The 21882-nt window shown below is 37.7% G+C and overlaps 1 protein-coding gene across 2 annotated transcripts in view; it reads right to left on the reverse strand.

The window, feature by feature from the left end:
• Positions 1 to 15953, reverse strand: part of LOC120531347 (kinase suppressor of Ras 1-like) — a 205869-nt gene extending 189916 nt beyond the window's left edge. The window contains exon 1 of one of the 2 annotated variants that reach the window (XM_039756660.1): positions 15523 to 15953. In XM_039756660.1, coding sequence (XP_039612594.1) covers positions 15523 to 15738 — 216 coding nt within the window. In that variant the 5' untranslated portion in view covers positions 15739 to 15953. The remainder of the gene's footprint in view (positions 1 to 15522) is intronic. The other variant, XM_039756661.1, reaches the window with a different exon arrangement.
• Between the last annotated feature and the right edge of the window lie 5929 nt (positions 15954 to 21882).

The following is a 21882-nucleotide window of genomic DNA, read 5'->3' on the forward strand; positions in this document are numbered from 1 at the left end:
TCGTGCTATGTCCATAGCTTTATTTAATGTTACCTTAGTCCTGGCACTTAAAACTTTCTCTGGCAGTTTCGCTGAGTTTGTGTCAAACACCACCCTGACCATCTCATCTTCCTCTCCATAAGCACAGTCCTTCACCCGTGAATATTTACCCGTGGCAGTTTGCTATTGGATTGCCGCTGACGGATGGCCTTATATGGGCAGGCACTAAATTACAAACGCCAGCGCCAGCCTGTCTATAAACTTAATTTAAAGTGTAGGTTTACATGCGTGCTTTGTTTCCAGTAGCAGAACTCGCTTCTTATTGTTTCGCTGCCTTCTCAATTATATAATGCATGTTTTCTTGAGCGCTTTTTGAGGTCTTCCTGGTTTTCTATGTACTGCGTGATTACGTGGGAGGCGTGATGATGTCACACGAAACTCCGCCCCACGGCGTTGAAGCTCATCTCCATTACAGTAAATGGAGAAAACTGCTTCCAGTTATGACCATTACGCGAATTTCGATATAAAACCTGTCCAACTTTTGTAAGGAAGCTGTAAGGAATCAACCTGCCAAATTTCAGCCTTCCACCCACACGGGAAGTTGGAGAATTAGTGATGAGTCAGTGAGTGAGTGAGTGAGTGAGGGCTTTGCCTTTTATTAGTATATATATATATATATATATATATATATATATATATATATATATATATATATATATATATATATATATATATATACATATATACATATATATATATACATATATATACATATATATATATATACACATATATACATATATACATATATATATACATACATGTATACTTCTGCATAAAGTTATATTTTCTGTTAAAGTCCTTCTCTGATAATCCTCTTTATCTCAGAAGCTTTTTGAAAATGAACTGCTAACGGCTCAATGATGATTGCAAATCGCAGTGGTGACAGAGGGCAATCTTGTCTTGTACCACACTCTGTTTTGAAGTTGTCTAAAACAATGTTGTTAATACAAACTGAAGCTTCTGGACTGGTATACAGTAGTTTGATCCATACACATACGTTCAGGCCAAACACAAATTTTGCGTAATGCAGTGAATAGGTAGTCCCATTCAAACATATCAAATTCTTTTTCTGTATCCAACAATAATAAGATCTCTGGGGTGTTAGACTTTGTGGGAGAATATATTACATTAAACAGGTGTCAAAGATTGGAAGCTAAGTATCTCCCTTATTTTGTAGCCGTTTTGGAATTGTGCAGGACAGGATAACACTTTACCCTCTTACATATTTATTGAGTGTGCAGCACAATGTTTTGCCATTAATCGTGCTGCACATCCAAGAAGATTTTTACAGTGACAAATGATGCTCAGGCCCACTTCTTCCAAGCGTGCTAGGGCACGGTGCAATCATACTAGTCAAACAAAGACTTTGCAGGGTTATATGTGGACAAACATGCTTGGGCACAGAATAAATTGAGTACACCCTAAATGTGTGCATTATATTTTTATGGTTAATGATTTTGTCTCTGTCTGTGTTGGCAATTACTGGTATTGCATTATGAATTTCCTGCTTGTGGATTTGTTGAACTAAAATCTTATTAGCGTTCTCTCTGTGTTCATAGTAATGATGTTGTGATTTCTTTTGTTGTCAAGAGATCAAGTTCTGTATGAAAAGCCTATCTTTTTCTATAAAATGCTTAATTTGGGAACCTGGCGCATTCTTTATCTATTCTGTTAATTTCACTGATTAACTCTGATACCTTCTTGGTTTACGGTTTATTTAAAAAAAAATACTATCTTGGTGTTTAGACCAGTTCTTTGACATTCCAACTCACAAAGTTCACTGTTTGGTCGTAGAGACATTGCTTCTGAACATTTGTTGACATTTTATAGTATTAAATTAAGGTAGTACATTATTACATAAGGTACCTTTAACCTTAATTTCCAATTTTGCCAGGAAGTTTTGCTATCAAGCCTATTGTTGTGTTGGCACTTACAATTGAAAGGGTTAAAAAGATAGATTTGAAAAAGCTTGCTCTCTCAAAACCACCACACCCCCCACCCGCCCCATTCTGCCTGCATACATTCACAAAGTCTCAGTCCTCTGGCATACCTAGAGACAGAGTACGTCTAAAACAAAACAAGCCCCCCAAGCAGCAGTGTAGAAGGATTAAAGTAAAGATATCTATTGACAATACAGTCTAAATACTATAAATTTAAAATATAATCTTAAACAGCCCTGAAAGAATAACCAAAGTTAATGATGTTAAACAGTAGCCATGGATAAGCAGATAATGTATGATAGTACAGTCCTAATACAATAAACCAAGGGTATGATGTTAAACAGTTCCCTTTGGAAAGGAAAAAAATATATAACTGTAATTAAAACATAAAAGTAGCCAAGAAGGAAACAGAATATATAATTACGGCAAAAGTCTTATTGCAAATGGACCAAATTGCAGATAAAATCTTCTTTGCCTTGCCAGGACACAATTTGATTCACGATCGTATTTCAAAAAGTGCTGGGATCAATTTTCTTAGCTCTTTTTCTGTTTCATCCAGAGAACTAAAAATGTAGAACTTGCCTTAAAAGTCCACTTTCAGTTTAGCAGGATACAAGAGGCTGCATCTGATTTTGGCTTTCCGTAAATGCTGTTTAATACTGTAAAATGTGGCACACTTAGCAGCTGCTGAAGATGAACAATCAGGGAAAATACAAATGCAGTTGTTTTCAAATATAAGGTGTTCCAGATCTAATTATGCAATTTTCATTAAGCTATAACTTATTAAGTTTATTACACAGAGAGTTCACAAAAAATTATTTTTGTTGCCAATAGATGGCAGCACCTACCCTGCATTCCAAAATGGCGAGGAGACGGTTGCCAGTCAAACAGCGGGTGCGATGTGTTCACCTTTTCATAATTGCATAATTAGATCTGGACCACCCTGTATAATCTATTGCTTCAGTCTGTGAAGTGAATCACATTTAATTTAGACTGTAAACTTGTTGAAACATAAAATGAGGCTACTAGGTTTAGAGGCATTCAATCCACATATGCAGTAAACTGTCGATATCGCGGTTTCCAATTTGAAGTCCTCTCCAATTATTTTAGAGAATAGTTTAGCTATGAATTTCACTGGGTTTATTTAGATTTTCACAGTTTTCAGAGAGACCTTTGATTTTAATATTATTACTCTGTATCCATCTACAAGTGCCGCTAGTCTGTCTCTAAGCACTTTGCATTTGGAATTTGGAGCCGTTGCTTTTTTGTCAGTGGTAGATGCCAGTTGTTCAATTATTTTAATACAGGTCGTGAACATTTCCTTAACATCTTCCAACTGAGCACCAAGTGCTCTGAATTTATTATACTTATGTATAATAAATATATATGTATAATATATATATGTATACTTAGATTTACTTTAATCAAAGCCCCTCGATTCAGTAGATACAGGATACCTCGAGACAATGCTAAAAATAAAAAAAGTAAAATAACACCACTACTAACGTCTATCTCCCGAAACAGATGAGACCAATAACTGATCTAATTAATGGATACCTTACAAAGAAACAAATTCTTCTAACAATATGTAGAAGACACTCTTTAACAAAAGCTTTATCCATAAGGAATGACCCATTAAACTCACTAGTAAAAGACAGATAACAGTTGTGCCATGTCTAGAAATAATTCCAAAAGTAGAAAATTGGAGTTATTCATTGGCTAAAAACTAACCTAAATATATGAATTAAACAGCATCATGTAAAATTTCTGTGGCCAGCCGCTTTATGTCATGGCATGAAGTACTGTGTTACAGTTGTCAAAAGGACAACTGAGGCACATCCAACAAAGCATTATGCAACTGCTACTCTAAATGTTGATTAGCACACGAAGTAAACAATTTCAGTGTACTCTGTATATATGACAATAAATCACCCAATAAACCTATAATTAGGCAAATGCTGGTAAAGACCGTGAAACATAGATGTAATCATCAAAGTCAAGTGGTCAGTGGCAGACATTCATTGTGCATGGAACTCCTCCTCCTCTATGAGTCATCAGCATATGTTCTGAAGCATTATCCAGAAATCTATTGACAACAATGCCTCTCATGTACATGTACAGGTCCGGATGTTCACTGGCAAACTTAATACGGGCCTGTACATGTGCCTTCTTGAGCAGGGAGACCTTGCGGGCACTGCAAAATTTCAATACATTACGGTGTAGTGTGTTACCATTTGTACTCTTGGTGACTGTGGTCCCAAGCCCTTAAACCTCTAATGTCAATAGATCTCAAGATGCCAAAAATTAATGTACAAAATTTCAGAATGTCTTAGTTGAAAAACTTCTGAAACATAATTCCCAGTTCATCCAAAATTTTGGAAATATATAGTTTGAACATGAACTTGAATTTGAAAATCTGTGGCTTCTTTTAAAAAAATAAAACAAAACCTATAACATTCAGTCATGCTAGTAGTGGTTGTCTTGTTACATAAAGAACAGTGAAATTCTTATTTGTATGTCCAGCCATTGCTACTCCCCAGCACTGAGTTAAACAAGAACGTTTAAAAGTAAATGTTACTATTAATATTGCTTATACAAGCATACTTTATGCATCTCAGATATATATAAAGCAGACAACAAAATCTGATGCTGAGATGTTTTTCTCTGTCACTCTATTATACTGTATATAGATACACATAATATATAGAAATGTGTATATATATAAAAAAATCATAAATGCACACAGAGAGGAATATATAAATTTGCCTGAGTCTCTGATATGGATATGACCAACACTGCAACAACTCAAGGAACAGTCCTGTCTCCTTTTCTCTTCACACCTCAGACTATAAACATAACACCAGTTGACAAAGTATAGGAGTCAGTTGGAGAACATCATTTCTTGGTTCAGAAAGAAGTGTCAGCAACTTAAAATGAGCAAAACCAAGGAACTGGTTATTGACTTTCATTGTACCAAAGAGCTTCTATGTCCAGTCACTATTCAGGGAATGGGTATGGATGTAAATGAACTGCTACGAGTGCATGGAGGTCCACACCAGTGATAGGCTGCAATGGTCTTGTAATACAGTGGAAGTATATAAAAAAAGGCAGAGCAACCTCTTTTTTCTTAAGACACTGCGCTCATTTAATATGGATAGTAATATCCTTCACATATTTTACAATTCTGTGATACCACTTCAGGAGTGATCCACAGAACCAACAAGCTAATTAAAAGGGACACTTAGTTATGGGACACACTCCCAACCTCCTGGAGGTAAGCAGCAAGGGAAGAGAATGAACGCAAAGCTCAGTGTTACTATGAACAATGCTGCACGTCCTCTCTCTGACACTCTTAACATTGAGTACTTTCAGCCAAGAAATTATTCCACAGAAGAGTGTCAAAAAACGCTGCTGGGGCTCTTTTATACCGACAGCAACAAACCTGGATAACGCCTAACTGTGACTGTACAGTAGCTGTCAAGTCAGACGTTTTCTTTCTTTTTAGACATTCTGGTGTATATCTGACAGTTTGTAGTTTGTCAAAATATAACTATTTATTTGTTTATTATTTATTGAGCTTCTGTAAAAAGGCAAATTTCTCCCTGGGGATAAATAGATTATATCTATCTATCTGTTTGTATAAATATATGCACAAACAATGGTAGTCACACTTGAGGCATTCCTGGTCAAAAATAACTTAGATGAGGCCAAAGGTACACAAAAATGAATTTATTAATCAAAATAAAGCAAAAAGTTAGTATAAATGTTGGGAGAACACAAAGTAAAAACTAAACACAGGAAAATAAACTCTGAATTCTTTATGGAAACTACTTCCAAAAATCTAGTAAACCTGTACTGTATATCGATGGGAATGGCAGATTTACTTTCATACCTTTGTACTACATCTGACTCTCCTCTTTCCCAGTTCTGACTGATCTTCTTTCTGCTTATAAAGTGTTTGTCATTAGCAGTCCACCCAACTTTGTATTTCATTAAGCCCAGGCTAAGGGGTGGCTTTATATGCTGTCCCACAATCTCTTACAGACTTGCCACAAAATCACTTTAAGTATCAGCCTTATATTTGCAACAGGATCACCAGGGGCAAAACACCTTCTAGTCCATGGTGTCCTTACACTTCTGAACCTTCAGATGCAATAAAAGTCTAGGTCTCCAAGGCTGCTCATCGGCTGCATACGTTCTCAAATTTAACAACACCATCCATATGTTTCCTCTTGAGACCATGCACACTCTAGTGGCCAGGAAGTGTTGACAACTCAGTTGTTCACTCCCTGACCCCATGTTCTTTCTTAAAGCAGTGTCAAGAAGCCTTAGGTTGGTTGTTCTCTAGCATATTCGCAGACAATAATTGCTATTTCACTATAATGTCATCTTACATGCTAGTAACCCTTCCAGGGCATCTGGCATGCACCAAACGTACTGAAACTTGATAACATGACAATTTATTTCACTGGCATGGGGATGTGCATTACCAATGCATATCTATTTTTTTCTTGCCATGGCCTTATAAAGCCCTGCCACTGTCGTGCACCATCCTAAATTGTTCATATCCCTGGTCCTGACCAGGCTTCTGTATCGATATATTAAGGTCAGCCTTTAAGTGTATGTCAGTAAATATGGTTACAGCCAGCTAACCATGGTTTCCTTTGTCTCATGCCACCTTCTGTTGTTAAAGTAAGAATCGATGTAAAGGAAGGGAACTTAACAAGTTCTATTGAGCAATCAGTGAGGAAGACAGTCTGCATGCTGAATATATCTATACATTTATTCAGTTTTTACTCCATCCATCTTTTCACAGTCAAAATCACAATATGAAAATATGCAAAAAAAAATCATAAAAGCTGATATAATAGATTTTAATTTGACACTCAATTAATTACATTTGAGAGGCGGCACGGTGGTGCAGTGGTAGCGCTGCTGCCTCGCAATTAGGAGACCCGAGTTTGCTTCCCAGGTCCTCCCTGCGTGGAGTTTGCATGTTCTCCCCGTGTCTGCGTGGGTTTCCTCCGGCGCTCCGGTTTCCTCCCACAGTCCAAAGACATGCAGGCTAGGTGGATTGGCGATTCTAAATTGGCCCTAGTGTGTGCTTGGTGTGTGGGTGTGTTTGTGTGTGTCCTGCAGTGGGTTGGCATCCTGCCTGGGATTGGTTCCTGCCTTGTGCCCTGCGTTTGCTGGGATTGGCTCCAGCAGACGCCCGTGACCCTGTGTTCGGATTCAGCGGGTTGGAAAATGGATGGATGGATTAATTACATTTGATGTATAAGCTACAGAGCTATACTCCTAGTGCATACTTAGTGTACAGCGCAAATGATAACCAATTACAAGACTTGCAGAAATCAACAAGTTTAAACACTTTGCAACAATCTCAAACTACTAAAGGCAATAAAGCACTGACTGAAAAAAAAATTATTTTTATTCTTTTTATTTATTACATGCATTCCAGTTTATGAAATCATTGTGATTGCAGTTCTTTTTGATTCTTTTAGACTCCATAATGTGATGACTTTAGAAAGTTATTTTCAGTACATCAATAAAATAGATAAGCACTTAAAAAATGATACCACTAACATATGCTTATTCACCCTTTCCTCTAGTTAATGGTTTTAGCCATATCATGCAGAAAATCCAGGTGCTTTTTCTTTAGCATTACAGATTATATCACACTATGGAGCAGTAGGAAATTGCACCCAAATAATGTAACACTAGAACAGACTATAGTAGTCAAACCACTTATACCATGAATTAAGACCAAGGCAACTGGTAACACTAGGATCTAATAGTATACTATATAAGTGATTTAAGATTTTTGAGATGCCCGCAGACACAAATCATGAATTTCCCTCTAACATGTATGAAAGACTGTCCTAACAACAGACCACTGAATCTATGACAGAGAAGTATAATTGGAAGAACATCGTTAACATAAGAAAAACAGATACAGGAAATAATCCATGAAGCAGATTCCCAATTCCACAAAATAACATTTTATTATATTTTATTTCATTATTATTTCAGAAATCAAGTCATTGCTTCCTTGAAGTTATCCATGAACCCTGACAAAAGCCATACATTTTCTGACCCCTTGCTCCAATTTAGGCATCACACACACACACACACACACACACACACACAAGGATTCAGGGTTCATTTGGTGCAGGACTGGAACCAACACAAATATGAAAATGAAACTTGGTTTAGGTTATTATTGTTTGATGAGACTAATAACATCAAACATTAATTCATTAAAGCTATAATCTACTTAATCATATTGCATAAACTCAGTGGAATGCTAGCAGTAACCACACTTGCACTTCAGAAAACAACATCCTTTTAAAACGTTGGTCAGTTACACAAATATTAAAATTTAAATTTTAAAGACTTAAAATGTAAAACAATAACCAATTCATTCATCTTAGTACCAAGATTGAAACACATCACGTCTTTAAAAATAAGTAATTATTTTTGTGTTACATTGATCATTCTAGAGACTCACTTGTACAAAAGTACACAAACAAAATCTAAGAGAAGGTCTTCTCTCTCAGGCAAGACCTTCTAACAATCACACACATTCTAGTATATCTACTTAACTTTTAGTTAAAGCCTAGTTTTGACATCAAAACCATTCTCATTTTTGAAAGGGTAAAAGTTCTACAATTACCCATCTGCTCCAGACTAGCTTCATAAATAACCATGTATGCTGATGCATCGTTAAAATTTTAAAACATGTTTAAGTAGCAGTGCATCCAAGGGATTTTTGGTTAGATGGCAAAGACAGTTCATAATTTTTGATCTGACCTCTGAGAACTCTCTTAACAAATGTCACTTCTCCATAACTTGGTGGTGTATCACGAAATACATAGTGCTACTCTTGCCACTAACAGGCAGTAATGAAAACAATTATGAAATGGTTTCTTGTAACAAGTGCTCCTTCTCTCAGCATACCTCAGTTGAACATCAGAACCTCTAAGTCTTCAGAGAGAGAGAGAGAGAGGCATGAATCACAAAATAATGCATTACTTCAAAACACTCTTCTAATGTGATCAAAAATGTCAAACTATTAATAAGCATAACAAAAAACAGGTAAATTAGCTAGAACAATTTCAAAGGTACAATTACAAATCTTCGCAACACCCATATTTTGCGTACTTATGACTCCAAAACGGGGCAAGCTTTGCCTTTTAGATCAAATCTGTGTATAGCAAAAGAGTGGTTTTTGGTAAGAAGATTTACAAAGTTCAAAATTCTACTGTTAAAATTCTTAAATGTAACAGAATCCAAGACAATATAAGCCACAAGAAAGAACGAGATCAGTTTCAGAGTTATCCTTAAATGTGCTACTTGCCTACAAAGCTATGTTGACCAGTTACCCTAACCTAATATCACAAAAATGCCAAGTCGTCTATGTGTGCATGTAAAACTTGCAGAATCAAATTACTCACATCTTTGCAAAACTGTCCGCCACATTTACTGTTTCTACTGGACATAGCCTTTCTTTATACTTGGCTACAGAAACAAGTATAAAAATGTGAAAGTCGAAACTGTTGGCACATGAAACCACAAGCTGAGATTCTGTTTCTTCCATAACCACTGATAGATTGAATTTGTTTTTCTTCTATGCTTTCTTTAATGAACTCAGTTTCCAACTTTTCCAAAGGCTGAACATGAGCTTATTCCTTTGTAAAATAACAAAAAACTCTATTTTAGATGTGAACTAATTATAATTTGTACATAAAAATTTTGAGTAGGATTTTATATACAGTCATGTGAAAACATTAGGACACCCTTTGAAAGCATGTGGTTTTTTGTAACATTTTTAATAAATGGTTATTTCATCTCCGTTTCAACAATACAGAGAGATTAAAGTAATCCAACTAAACAAAGAAAACTGAAGAAAAGTCTTTTCAAGATCTTCTGTAAATGTCATTCTACAAAATGCCTATTCTAACTGAGGAAAAAGATAGGACACCCTCACATGTATTCCCTCTTAAATTGGCTCAGATCTTACACAGGTATATCACACCAGGTGCACATAATTAGTAGATCGTTACTCTGCATGTTGAATGAGGCTTGCCCTATTTAAACCTCAGACATTTAGTTTGGTGTGCTCCTGACTGTTGAAGTGAGAGTGAGCACCATGGTGGGAACAAAAGAGCTGTCAGAGGACTTCAGAAAAAAGATTGTAGCAGCCTATGAGTCTGGGAAGGGATTTAAAAAGATCTCAAAGATTTTGAAATCAGCCATTCCACTGTCCGGAAGATAGTCTACAAGTGGAGGGCTTTCAAAACAACTGCCAACATGCCCAGGACTGGTCGCCCCAGCAAGTTCACCCCAAGAGCAGACCGCAAGATGCTAAAAGAGGTCTCCAAAACCCTAAAGTGTCATCTCGAGAACTACAGCAGGCTCTGGCTACTGTTGATGTAGAAGTACATGCCTCTACAATCAGAAAGAGACTGTACAAGTTTAACTTGCATGGGAGGTGTGCAAGGAGGAAACCTTTGCTTTCCAAGAGAAACATCGAGGCCAGACTGACATTCGCCAGAGATAAAGTTGACAAAGACCAGGACTTCTGGAATAATGTTCTTTGGACAGATGAGTCCAAAATTGAATTATTTGGACACAACAGCAGAGGACATGTTTGGCGTAAACCAAACACAGCATTCCAAGAAAAGAACCTCATACCAACTGTGAAGCATGGAGGTGGAAGTGTCATGGTTTGGGGCTGCTTTGCTGCAGCAGGACCTGGTCAGCTCACCATCATAGAATCCACGATGAATTCTACTGTGTATCAGAAGGTGCTTGAAGAACATGTGAGACCATCAGTTAGAAAATTAAAGCTGAAGCGGAACTGGACCATGCAACATGACAATGACCCAAAACATACTAGTAAATCAACCAAAGATTGGCTGAAAAAGAAGAAATGGAGAGTCCTGGAATGGCCAAGTCAAAGTCCAGATTTGAATCCCATTGAGATGCTGTGGGGTGACTTGAAAAGGGCTGTACGTGCAAGAAACCCCTCAAACATCTCACAGCTGAAAAAGTTCTGCATTGAGGAGTGGGGTAAAATTTCCTCAGACCGATGTCGAAGACTGGTAGATGGCTACAAGAACCGTCTCACTGCAGTTATTTCAGCCAAAGGAGGTAACACTCGCTATTAGGGGCAAGGGTGTCCTATCTTTTCCTCAGTTAGAATAGGCATTTTTGTAGAATGACATTTACAGAAGATCTTGAAAAGACTTTTCTTCAGTTTCCTTTGTTTAGTTGGATTACTTTAATCTCTCTGTATTGTTGAAACGGAGATGAAATAACCATTTATTAAAAATGTTACAAAAAACCACATGCTTTCAAAGGGTGTCCTAATGTTTTCACATGACTGTATCTGTTGATGTATATTTGCGCTTGCTCACAATCACTTTAGTCTAAGTCCCACCCCCCATTTCCAAAACTCAGCATAATTTTTATAAAAAAAAAATACATCAAGTGAGCAAGCTATGCACTCTGACAAAGGAAAACAGACAGACATAACTGACCATTCACTATTGCTATAGATTACTTCCATAATTAATAAAAATAACCACTGATTTTGTTCTTTAAAAGCATAATGCTGCAGTCATTGCAAAACATCTTGTAAACTATACAAAGTGTATATGTGCACAGCTATGTTTGCAATAAATGCTGTTTTATAAGAATCGTTCAGGTTGCAGAGTGACTAGACTGTGAGAGTAGACATGGAATGATTAATGAAATGATTAAGTTAGTCACTCTGGTGATCCACTGATAAAAGTAACTTGTTTTTAAATATTTATTGACATTCAATAATCAAAGTGTTTCTCTCAGCTGCTACAAAATGACTTCCAGTCTGTATAACAACTGGAATGAGCACAGATTAGTGGTCCTTTTAATATGTGGATAGATGAGAAAGTTCAAAAAACGATGGATGGCTGTGTATGCAATATTGCACTCCAACCGCAGTGAGTGGCTTTACTTAATGGAAAACAACTGCTCTACCGATTATGTCTAGTGAAAATTAAAATGCTTAAAGAAGGGTTCTGAAATACTGAGAATTAAGTAAATAGTTGTTTCTACCATATGTTTTAGATTACTTGTTGCATATTTGATCTTATATACTGTATAAATATGATTACAATGATACTAGTGTCACAATTACCAAAATACTGAAAATATCTTCCCTGGAAGACATCCATTCATTTAAAATGCACTCAATTTAATTACAGGGTCATGGGCTACTACAGCCTGTATCCAGGCAGTATCAGGAAGAAGGTAAGAACCAAGCACAAAGAGGGAACCAGTCCATCAAAGAGCAAACTCGATCATACGCCCACACTCATTTTGTTTGAAAATGAAAACCCCTAGAACTGACAAATTACAGCTTTTGCATTTTTAGGTTATGCGAAATGGAAAAACAGATTTAGCAATATTATGTGGGTTTACCATTAACCAGTCTTGCTTGACACAGTCGCAAAAACTTGTGCTTCCTCTGTTATGTAGTATTGAAAAAGTACAACCACTAAGACTTCCACAATCTCCCCTGTTGGCATGAATTAGCTTATATACAGAGTATGCCTAAGTGGAAGATTATTTAATGAAGCAAATGACTGTATGATCGATAGCAAAGGACAAATGCATCTGCTTCACAGATAAAATATAAAGTGATGGACATTTACATAGAGGACAGTTTTTAATCATGGTTAAGATGTACAGCTTTGCAAGAGTTACAATCACTTTTAAAATCATACTCATTACTTATATGCCTTGAAACAATAGAATAGTAAAATGCATACTACCAGATATTTTTTTCTTAGAGCATATTTTCCAATTACATTTGAGGATACAAAACATCACCTTAGAAGTTAAAGGCAAAAGGTGATTTTTGCTTATGATTTCTGGGCTCTTGTCTTTAAGACAGTAGCGTTTTCTTGGGTTGGGTAATTGCTATATTGCACTGTGAATACTTTCAGCTGTGACACTTAACACTGCGTATTTCAAATTAGAATAATACATTTGACAGAAACAATCAATCTTCGGGGAAAAATCTTGGAAAAGCAAACAAAAATTATGCTTTAATAATACCTCTAATGCCAAAGAAATATTTTAACAGTAACAGGATATGTGATTTAGTTTAAGTACGGCCTGTCCAGCACCTTCTAGACATGCCTCTGCCCATTTTGTTGAATGTACTAAACTGTAACACCCGAGTAACATAGAGATTTCAAATAATGCTGCTGTAAGAGCAGGGTTTTTGCAAATATGCAAACACAAACATTATCTGAGACCATAGTGCTTGCTTCAGTCTTCATTTCAACTCACTTACAATTTGTGTCAATGTATTTAAACCAAGTGAAGATTACAGAGAGTGATATTATATAATTATATTGTCCATTATCAAACACTCAGTTTGAGCTTGTAGGATCCCAGAGGCAATGGATCTTAGGACAGAGTCTAAACCAGTTAGAAAAACGAGCTTACTACAAAAAAAAAAAAAAATATATAGAAAGACACATCAATCACCATCCATTAATAAATCCCTTAATTAAGAACAAGGGAATATAGTGTGATGAAGGAAATATTATGTATGGTAAAACAGGACTTAAATGACAATGAAAATAATTAGCAAGTTGTAATCTTTGTGGATAAAGTATATAAAAAGACAGATGTCTTATAGTTCAAGTATATGCACATCATTGCTCTTTGCACTACAAGGCCAAGAGATGCTAAAGCCTAAGCTGCTAGTAATGGGCAAAAACAACACTCTATAATGAACAAGCCCATCACATCCACAACTGTAGACATGTTGGCCCATTTTCAAGCTGCCATTTATCAAACATAAACCTTTAGAGTGCAATATTAGATCCAAAGAAATGAATCAACAACAACTTTCAAAACTTTACTGAAATGGCACCTAAGAGGTTTTAGTGCTTTGAAGCAACAACAAAAAAAAAGCATGCTGTGCCACCATGCCGCTGTACATACCTTCAATAAAGAAGGGGTCCTTGCAGGTCCTAAACGTTTACTAGCTTTTTGTTTATACAAACTCAATGTTAATGCACATCATTTAATATTTTTAATGCAACAAATTTCAAGGTGAACAGAATCAAACAAAACTTGAAAGCAACACTTCAAATATGTATTAGTGTTACTATAAACAGAACACAGAAAGAATACACAAACAGCAAAGAATTACACCAAAACATAAATTTTATCTGGAGAGAGATCTTTGTGGCCACAAATCTGCTTCCTTAACTGTATAAAATGGAATGCAAACTCTGCTTTTAATTGAATTTTTGCTTCTGTCACATTTATAATCATTAAAAGAAATTCTACTTAAGTCAAAGTAACCTGCTTATCATGGAATGTTATATACCAGTTCATTTTGCATGTGCATTTTGAATTCTGACTGGGCAAACATACAGAAGTAAGAGTAAAGCAAAATTAAGAAAATTCACGGGTCCTCGCTTGGAATTAAAAACGTTTACATGTTGCATGCTAATACTCATTATTCTAATCAGCTATTTGATTAACTGTAATAGTAATAATAAAACAGATTTAATCAATGCAATATCTAGCTCACTGTTTGCCCTAAATAAAAAATGTTTAATGAAAAAGACATAATGAAAACAGCACACATTGACAGTGCTCATCCTACACGCTGCCAGGTTTAACAGGTTTTGTAAGTGTCACAAAAGCATGACTAGGAGGAAAGGGCAGAACCGCCCGCATTGCATCACAAATGTCTTACAAACCATTGCAACAGTAGCAGTCGAACAGATCCACCTTTCGCCTAAGAGGCATTAGATTCACTTACAACCCTATCAACTTAAGAGGGTGAATTGTTAGAAAAGGTGCGTGCAAAAAAAAAAAAGAGAGAGAGTTTCTACTAAACTAAGAACAGAAACATAAAAGTGTTCACTTTTTAAGTAATACCTTAAATATGGATACTACACGCGCACAAATATGACAAGGTCGAGGCCCGATGGCACTTCAGCCACCTGCCAGCCTCACTTCTGCAGACGCGCGCAGGTGCGAGTCAGTGACGTCACCGAGCCAGACAGGTGTGCCTTTTGCGCATTTTGTCTCCCCGTTACCAGAAAGGGACCATCCATTACCAAGTGACATTTCCTAGTTAAAGTCCCAGGTAGACACTGCGCTTCCGGAACACAAACAAATCATATAAAAGTCTTAAGCATGCCGCTCAATAGCACCTGTAAATAGTCTGCTGAGGGCTTCACCGCAAGCTCTATCGTCGCTGGCTTCGGCGCAGTCTAGGAACAAGGAAAAACAAAACAGTCGAAATTTCATAGTGAAACTGACATAAAATAAAGCACGTTGCCTCCGACTGACAGAGGAATGCTGGACACGCACACATTAACAGCACAAACAAGCGGAAATCCCCAATGACGGAGTATAAAGTTTGGACATCGCCGAAGCTGGCTCCTCGGAGGGACGCGCCCACCGCAGGCAGCTGCAGAAGACCGTTGCAGGGAGAGGCGACAGCTCCTATGCCTACCTCTAAAGTGCGTATCTCCTGTTGGGTGAGGTCGTTTGAAGCTGCGCATTTTGTCCACAGCCCTTGCAAACTGGATAGGGAAATGTCGATGAGGTTTTGGATGAGGACGCACTGCTGCAAAGCGTCTCTACCCCGCTCCGGCTCTCCTGGCTGCAGCTCCGGCTCAGCCCCGTGCTCGACCATCTCCTTTGCTCCTGAGCCAACCACGTTATCCATTACTCGGCATCGGGGACAGCTTGTAGTATCCTTAAATAATGGGCCGGTATTCAATACTTGAATTAAAGCCTAGAAATCGGTATCCCGTTGCCGTTGTAAAACTAAATCCGAGCTGTCAGGACCGGAGCTGTCATAAAGCTGCAATGCAACCGCTACCGCCAGGAGCCTTTCACTCTTCTTGAGCAGTGGCAGAGCTGGGACTTGTAGTTCGCATTGGGAAAAGCAAGCCGGATATGTATTGCACGCTGGGAAATGACGTTCATTCGTTAAATGTAGCTTTGTACGGTGGATGATAGTGCTTTTTCTTTTCGAGTCACCTAACAAGAGTCGTTCGATGACTTGGCCCGAACGATCTCCAAGGTTTATTTACAATTTACTTATTTAACTAATTTAATATATATATATGTACACACATATAATATTTATAATATATAATATACACAAGTGTGTGTGTCATATCAGCAGGAGCTCCTTGTTCCTATGAGTTTGAAAAACGAACTTAGACATACTGAATATTTAACTGTACTCTAAGCGAAATTAAAACGACAAGTTCCAGAGAACTTTGCGGCAGGATTTGTACGTTTTGAATCCGCCTGGCGTCCAGTTCTACAGCATTCTTGTCATTTGTTTCAAGATACGTGACACGTACCGTCTCGGGAAAAATAGCTGATCTTTCATATTTTCTATTTTTTTTATGTATTTCAGTATGTGGGAGCAGCCGAATGTATACATGGTTAATATTTTTTTACCACAAATTTGTTCTGTAGGGTATGCACCGAGTTTAGACTAGACCGGCTACACTGCCGTGCTCGAATATGGATTTAATAAAAAAAGAGATTTTGGTCTTCAAGTAATTGCTAAGTAGATAAACTGTAAATTTTAGTAATTGGCAAAAAATGGATTCAATGAGGCTATCAGAAATAAACTTGATGCATTAGGATTAAAAGTTAAGACGGAAGTAAAAAACTTAGGGGTAACTTGACTGTAACCTGAATTTTAAATCGCATATTCATCAGACCACTAGGACAGCATTTTTTTCACTTAAGAAACATAGCAAAAGTTAGACCTCTTATATCACTGAAAGATGCTGCGAAATTAATTCACGCTTTTGTTTTCAGTCGCCTAGATTACTGTAACGCACTCCTCTCAGGACCACCCAAAAAAGACATAAATCATTTGCAACGAGTGCAGAATGCAGCTGCTTGAATCCTAACTGGGAAAAGAAAATCCGAACACATTTCTCCAGTTTTGATGTCACTGCACTGGTTACCTGTGTCTTTCAGAATTGACTTTAAAATACTGCTTATGGTTTATAAAGCCTTAAATAATCTCGCTCCATCTTATTTCAGAATGTCTGACACGTTATATTCCAAATCGTAACCTTAGATCTTCAAATGAGTGTCTCCTTATAATTCCAAAAGCTAAGTGGTGAGGCGGCCTTCTGCTGCTATGCACCTAAAATCTGGAATAGCCTGCTAATAGGAATTCGCCAGGCTAGTACAGTAAAGCAGTTTAAAACTGCTGAAAACACATTACTTTAACATGGCCTTCTCATAACTTCACTTTAACTTAATTCTGATACTCTGTATGTTCAATTCATCATAATAACTATTCATAATGGCTCTAAAATTCATACTGACTCCTACTCTCTCTTCTGTTTCTTTTTCCGGTTTCTTTGTGGTGGCGGCCTGCGCCACCTCCACCTACTCAAAGCATCATGATGCTCCAACAATGATGGACTGAAAGCCATAAGTCTACGTGACCATCATCATCAAGTTCTTCTGTGAGAACCCTAAATACAAAGAGGACTGTTTCACTTATGTCAGGTGGAATGCCCAGAGGGGACTGGGCAGTCTCATGGTCTGAAATCCCTGCAGATTTTATTTTTTTCTCCAGCTGTCTGGAGTTTTTTTTTTTTGTTTTTTCTGTTCACCCTGGCCATCAGACCTTACTCTTATTCTATGTTAATTAATGTTGACTTATTTTATTTTCTGTGTCTTATATTCTTCTATTCTTCATTATGTAAAGCACTTTGAGCTACATTTTTTGTATGAAAATGTGCTATATAAATAAATGTTGTTGTTGTTGTAAACGGACGGGTTGATGGTCAAATTCTGCCAGTAAGAAGCGATGGTGTTCCAGCTGCAAACTTTGGCAGTCAGAGTAGTTCATAGGTTTAATATGCAGCATAAATCTAAAAATCTCATGGTACACGCGCCATGGCACATACTGTACGTCTTATTTCCTTGGGAATTTGGTTGTATTAGAATACCTCATTAACTAGGGGGGATGGCAGCATAATATTCCAAGGCCTGCTTAACTCAGTTCAGTGCTAAGGGGGTCCACAGAATGTCCCAGAAGCACTAGCCAAAAACCTGTATGGAGTGGCAGTCCATCTCATGGCCTCTTCACACATATACCCACGTAGGTGCCTATTTAGAGTCATGCAGTAACCAAAATTTGAACTGTGGAAGGAAAACCAGAATGCCTGGTGAAACAAAAAGCACAAACGTGGAGAGAACATGCACATTCCACATTGATAGCCATGCCTCCCATATGCTTGTTAAATATGTACAGCTGTAGTCATTCACCAATGAGTAATTAAGATTTAGAACTTGCTTTTTTAAGTATTTTTATTATGATGATCAATAAAAAAGGATGACACATCCGCACAAAGAACAATGCTGCTGCCGCAGAGCACTTGTGAGTGTGTGGTGAAGCTGTTAAATGTAACATTGTTCCAGAACAATGAAGTCTGTGCACTAGTTGGCAATATTATAATTCCAGATGGCAGTTGATGTCTGCCAGTATGATTATTCAGTTTGATGTTCCCTTTTTTAAATATCAAAACAACAACAAAATTAGAAACATTCACCTATTTTCTAAACTCACTTCACCCTGAGCAGGGTCACTTGGAAGCCCTCACCCATAGGGCACAAGACAGGAACAAATCCTGGACAGGGCACCATTCCATCACTTGGTGAACACCAACACACATACACTAGGGACAATTTAATATTACCAGTCCACCTAACCTGCATGTCCTTAGACTTGGGAAGAACATGCAAGCTCCACATAGGGAGGACCTGGGTCATGATCTCTGGCCTCTCTGTTGCGAGGCAGCCGGGCTGCCATCATGCTACCCAATTATTAGAAACAATTAGCTTAAATTTATTATTGAGGAGAACTGCTAAAAAATAAACAAAATGGTTATTAACATGATTAGTCAAAGCCATCATGTCACCATTATGTAGCACACTGTTTGTGCACCCCTATCAGGAATATCTAAAAGTGATATAACTTGGCAGCAATTAGTCCAAAATATATCAGCTAGGATCGTAGCTTAAAAATGCAGCATGTTGTAATGGTTAAGAGTTTGGACTTCAAACCCTAAGATTGTGGGCTCAAATCCCACTATAGACAGTGTGTGACCATTAAAATTAAATAGAACTAGGAGGGAACAAGTACGTCAAACGTTAAAAAGGTACCTTTAAAGGTGTCAACATTATGAAATACACTGTGTTTGAATACATTCATTTTGCTGTACAAACAAAGACCACTTTACAAGGTTCAAAAAAATCTGCTCTAGCATCAGTTGTACCTGAACTAGGGGTATGGGAATACAGTGAAAGCTGTTCTGTGAATCTCCCGAGTTATCAAGGATTTCAACGTAATAAATAAACAAGATGAATGTGTGGAGAACGTGTGAGAGAACATTTGTTTTGCGTTTTCTGATCCAGCAGTGTTAGACAAGGGTGCCACTAAAATTATACTTTATATCCTACTAGCAGGATGCATCTCTGCATGGTATTAAAATCAATCAAAAAAGGACCACACAACACTGCAGAGACTTGTGCGCTCAGCAGAGTGCATCATAGGGGATATCACTACAGGACTTATATACTGTACAAAAAGGTGCATTACCAAGGTAGTGAGGATCATTGAGGGCTTCTCTCATCCTTTTTACTGCCAGTTTAAATGCTTAAGATCTACCAGGCGCCTGCATTGCCTCAGATCAAGCCTGAAAAAGAGCTTCAGTCACAGTAGGTATGTGTGTGAGAGCATGCCCAGTAATAGAGTGGCACCGTGATGGTGCTGGGATAGGTTCCTGCCTCCACCATAAGCAGGATCAAAATAAAATAATTTCACAGAAGATCTTCAGTCATAACAACAATTATTTAATTAAGTAAAGGAAAATGACACATTTTGTTGACTAACTGAACAAATTACAATATGCAACTTTTCAAGGAAGGTCAGCCCCCTCCTTCAGGCAAGTTGTAGTCCATCCGTCCATCCATTATCCAACCCCTCTATATCCTAACACAGGGTCATGGGGGTCTGCTGGAGCCAATCCCAGTCAACACAGGGCACAAGGCAGGAACAAATCCCCAGGCAGGGTGCCAGCCCACCGCAGGTTTACGATAAGTTTAAGGTATAAAATGATGACACTTTCTTTGAACCATACATTTATATGCTATAGATATATAAACTCAGTGGCCACTTTATTAGGCATACATTACTCCTACCAGTTACAAATCTTCAAGGCATGGATTCTGCAATGCGCTTTTAAGAATTCCTTGAGGATTTTGGCCCATGCTTGCATGACTGCATCATGCAGTTTCTGCAGACTTTTTATTATTATTCTAGTGTAATTTCCATTCTACCTCATCCCAAAAGTGTTCCATTAATTTGAGATCTTTGGACTATGCTAGCCAATGGTTGCTAATATCTTTGTGAATTCACATACACATTAAAAATGTTTTAAGTATGCTGTGGCACTGAAGTGATGAATCAACTGCTATTAAAAGAGCTAATATGTGCCACCACCACCACCTTGGCAGGATGAATCCATAAATACATGCTGTTTATGTGGAATTCTGATCCTGCCTTCTGATAAATTCTGTTCCTGGGTGTCCCAGCAGAAATTGAGATTAATCAGACCAGGTGATATATTTAGAACTTTTAGTTGTCTAGTTTTGGTGATGACATGTCCACTGTAGCATCCTCTTCAATGGTCTTTTGCTGCTGTAGTTCATCTGCTTCAAAGTTTGTTGTTCTGCATTCAGAGGTTTGCATTCACTGTTTGAAAAAGTCATCATTTTAGTATTTTAGTATTTTTTACTATTCTCATTGAATGTATCATGAAGTTCTCCTCTAACCTCTCTTGTTAAAAATGGCATTTGCCCATAGAAATGCCACTCACTGGATCTTTTTTGTTTATTGCATCTTTTTCTGTAAATGCAAGTGTGTGGAAATCCCATACCGTCAGTTCTTTCTGAACTGCCGGAACCTCTACATCCCATACCAACAATCACACCATGGTCAAAGCTGCTTAGATCATGTGCCTTTGCTATCCTAATGTTGGATTGACCAAACGTCTTGACCGGGCCTCCATGTTACACTACACTGAAAGCAGTCACATGATTGGTTGTTTGGAGGAGCAGGCTATTTGCATTAATGGGAGGGTATAGATAGAACTTTATTTGTCCCGAGGTGGAAACTTGTTTTTTTTACAGAAGCTTTGTAAATTTTATAACAAACAAATACACACAACAGTGACCAGTCATAGATGCTCTTTGGTGTAGTGAAAGTTAATAACCAGTTCCTTGGTTTTGCTGATGTTAAGTGGCTGTCAATTCTCCTTGCTCCAAGAAACAAAATCCTCCACCTGACTCCAGCTCTCTGTCTCATCCCCTTTATCAGTACTCCACATACGTGCAGAATCATCTGAGGTTTTCTGCAAGTGACATGACCTGGTGTTATATTTGTAGTCCGAGGTGTACAGAGTAAAGAGAAAAGGAGACAGGACCGTTCCTTGTGGTGCTCCAATGTTGCTCACATCCGTATCAGAAACACAGTGTCACTTGAGTGTCACTAACTGTAGTCTGCCTGACAGATAGTCCATTAGCCAGGACACCAGAGGCTCATCCACCTGCATACGAGTATCTCTGAATTTACCACTTAACAGGGATGGCTGGATGGTATTGAAGGCACTTGAAAGATCAAGTCACACTTCTGCCAGCTTTGTCCAGATGAGAATAAGGCTTTTGGAACAGACAAATAATTGCATCCTCCACTCCAATCTTTGTCTGATAGGCAAACTGTAGTGGCTCCATGTGGTCTGGCACGAGAGAATTCATATAG

Source organism: Polypterus senegalus, chromosome 6, assembly GCF_016835505.1.
Source record: "Polypterus senegalus isolate Bchr_013 chromosome 6, ASM1683550v1, whole genome shotgun sequence".
Lineage (NCBI taxonomy): Eukaryota > Metazoa > Chordata > Cladistia > Polypteriformes > Polypteridae > Polypterus > Polypterus senegalus.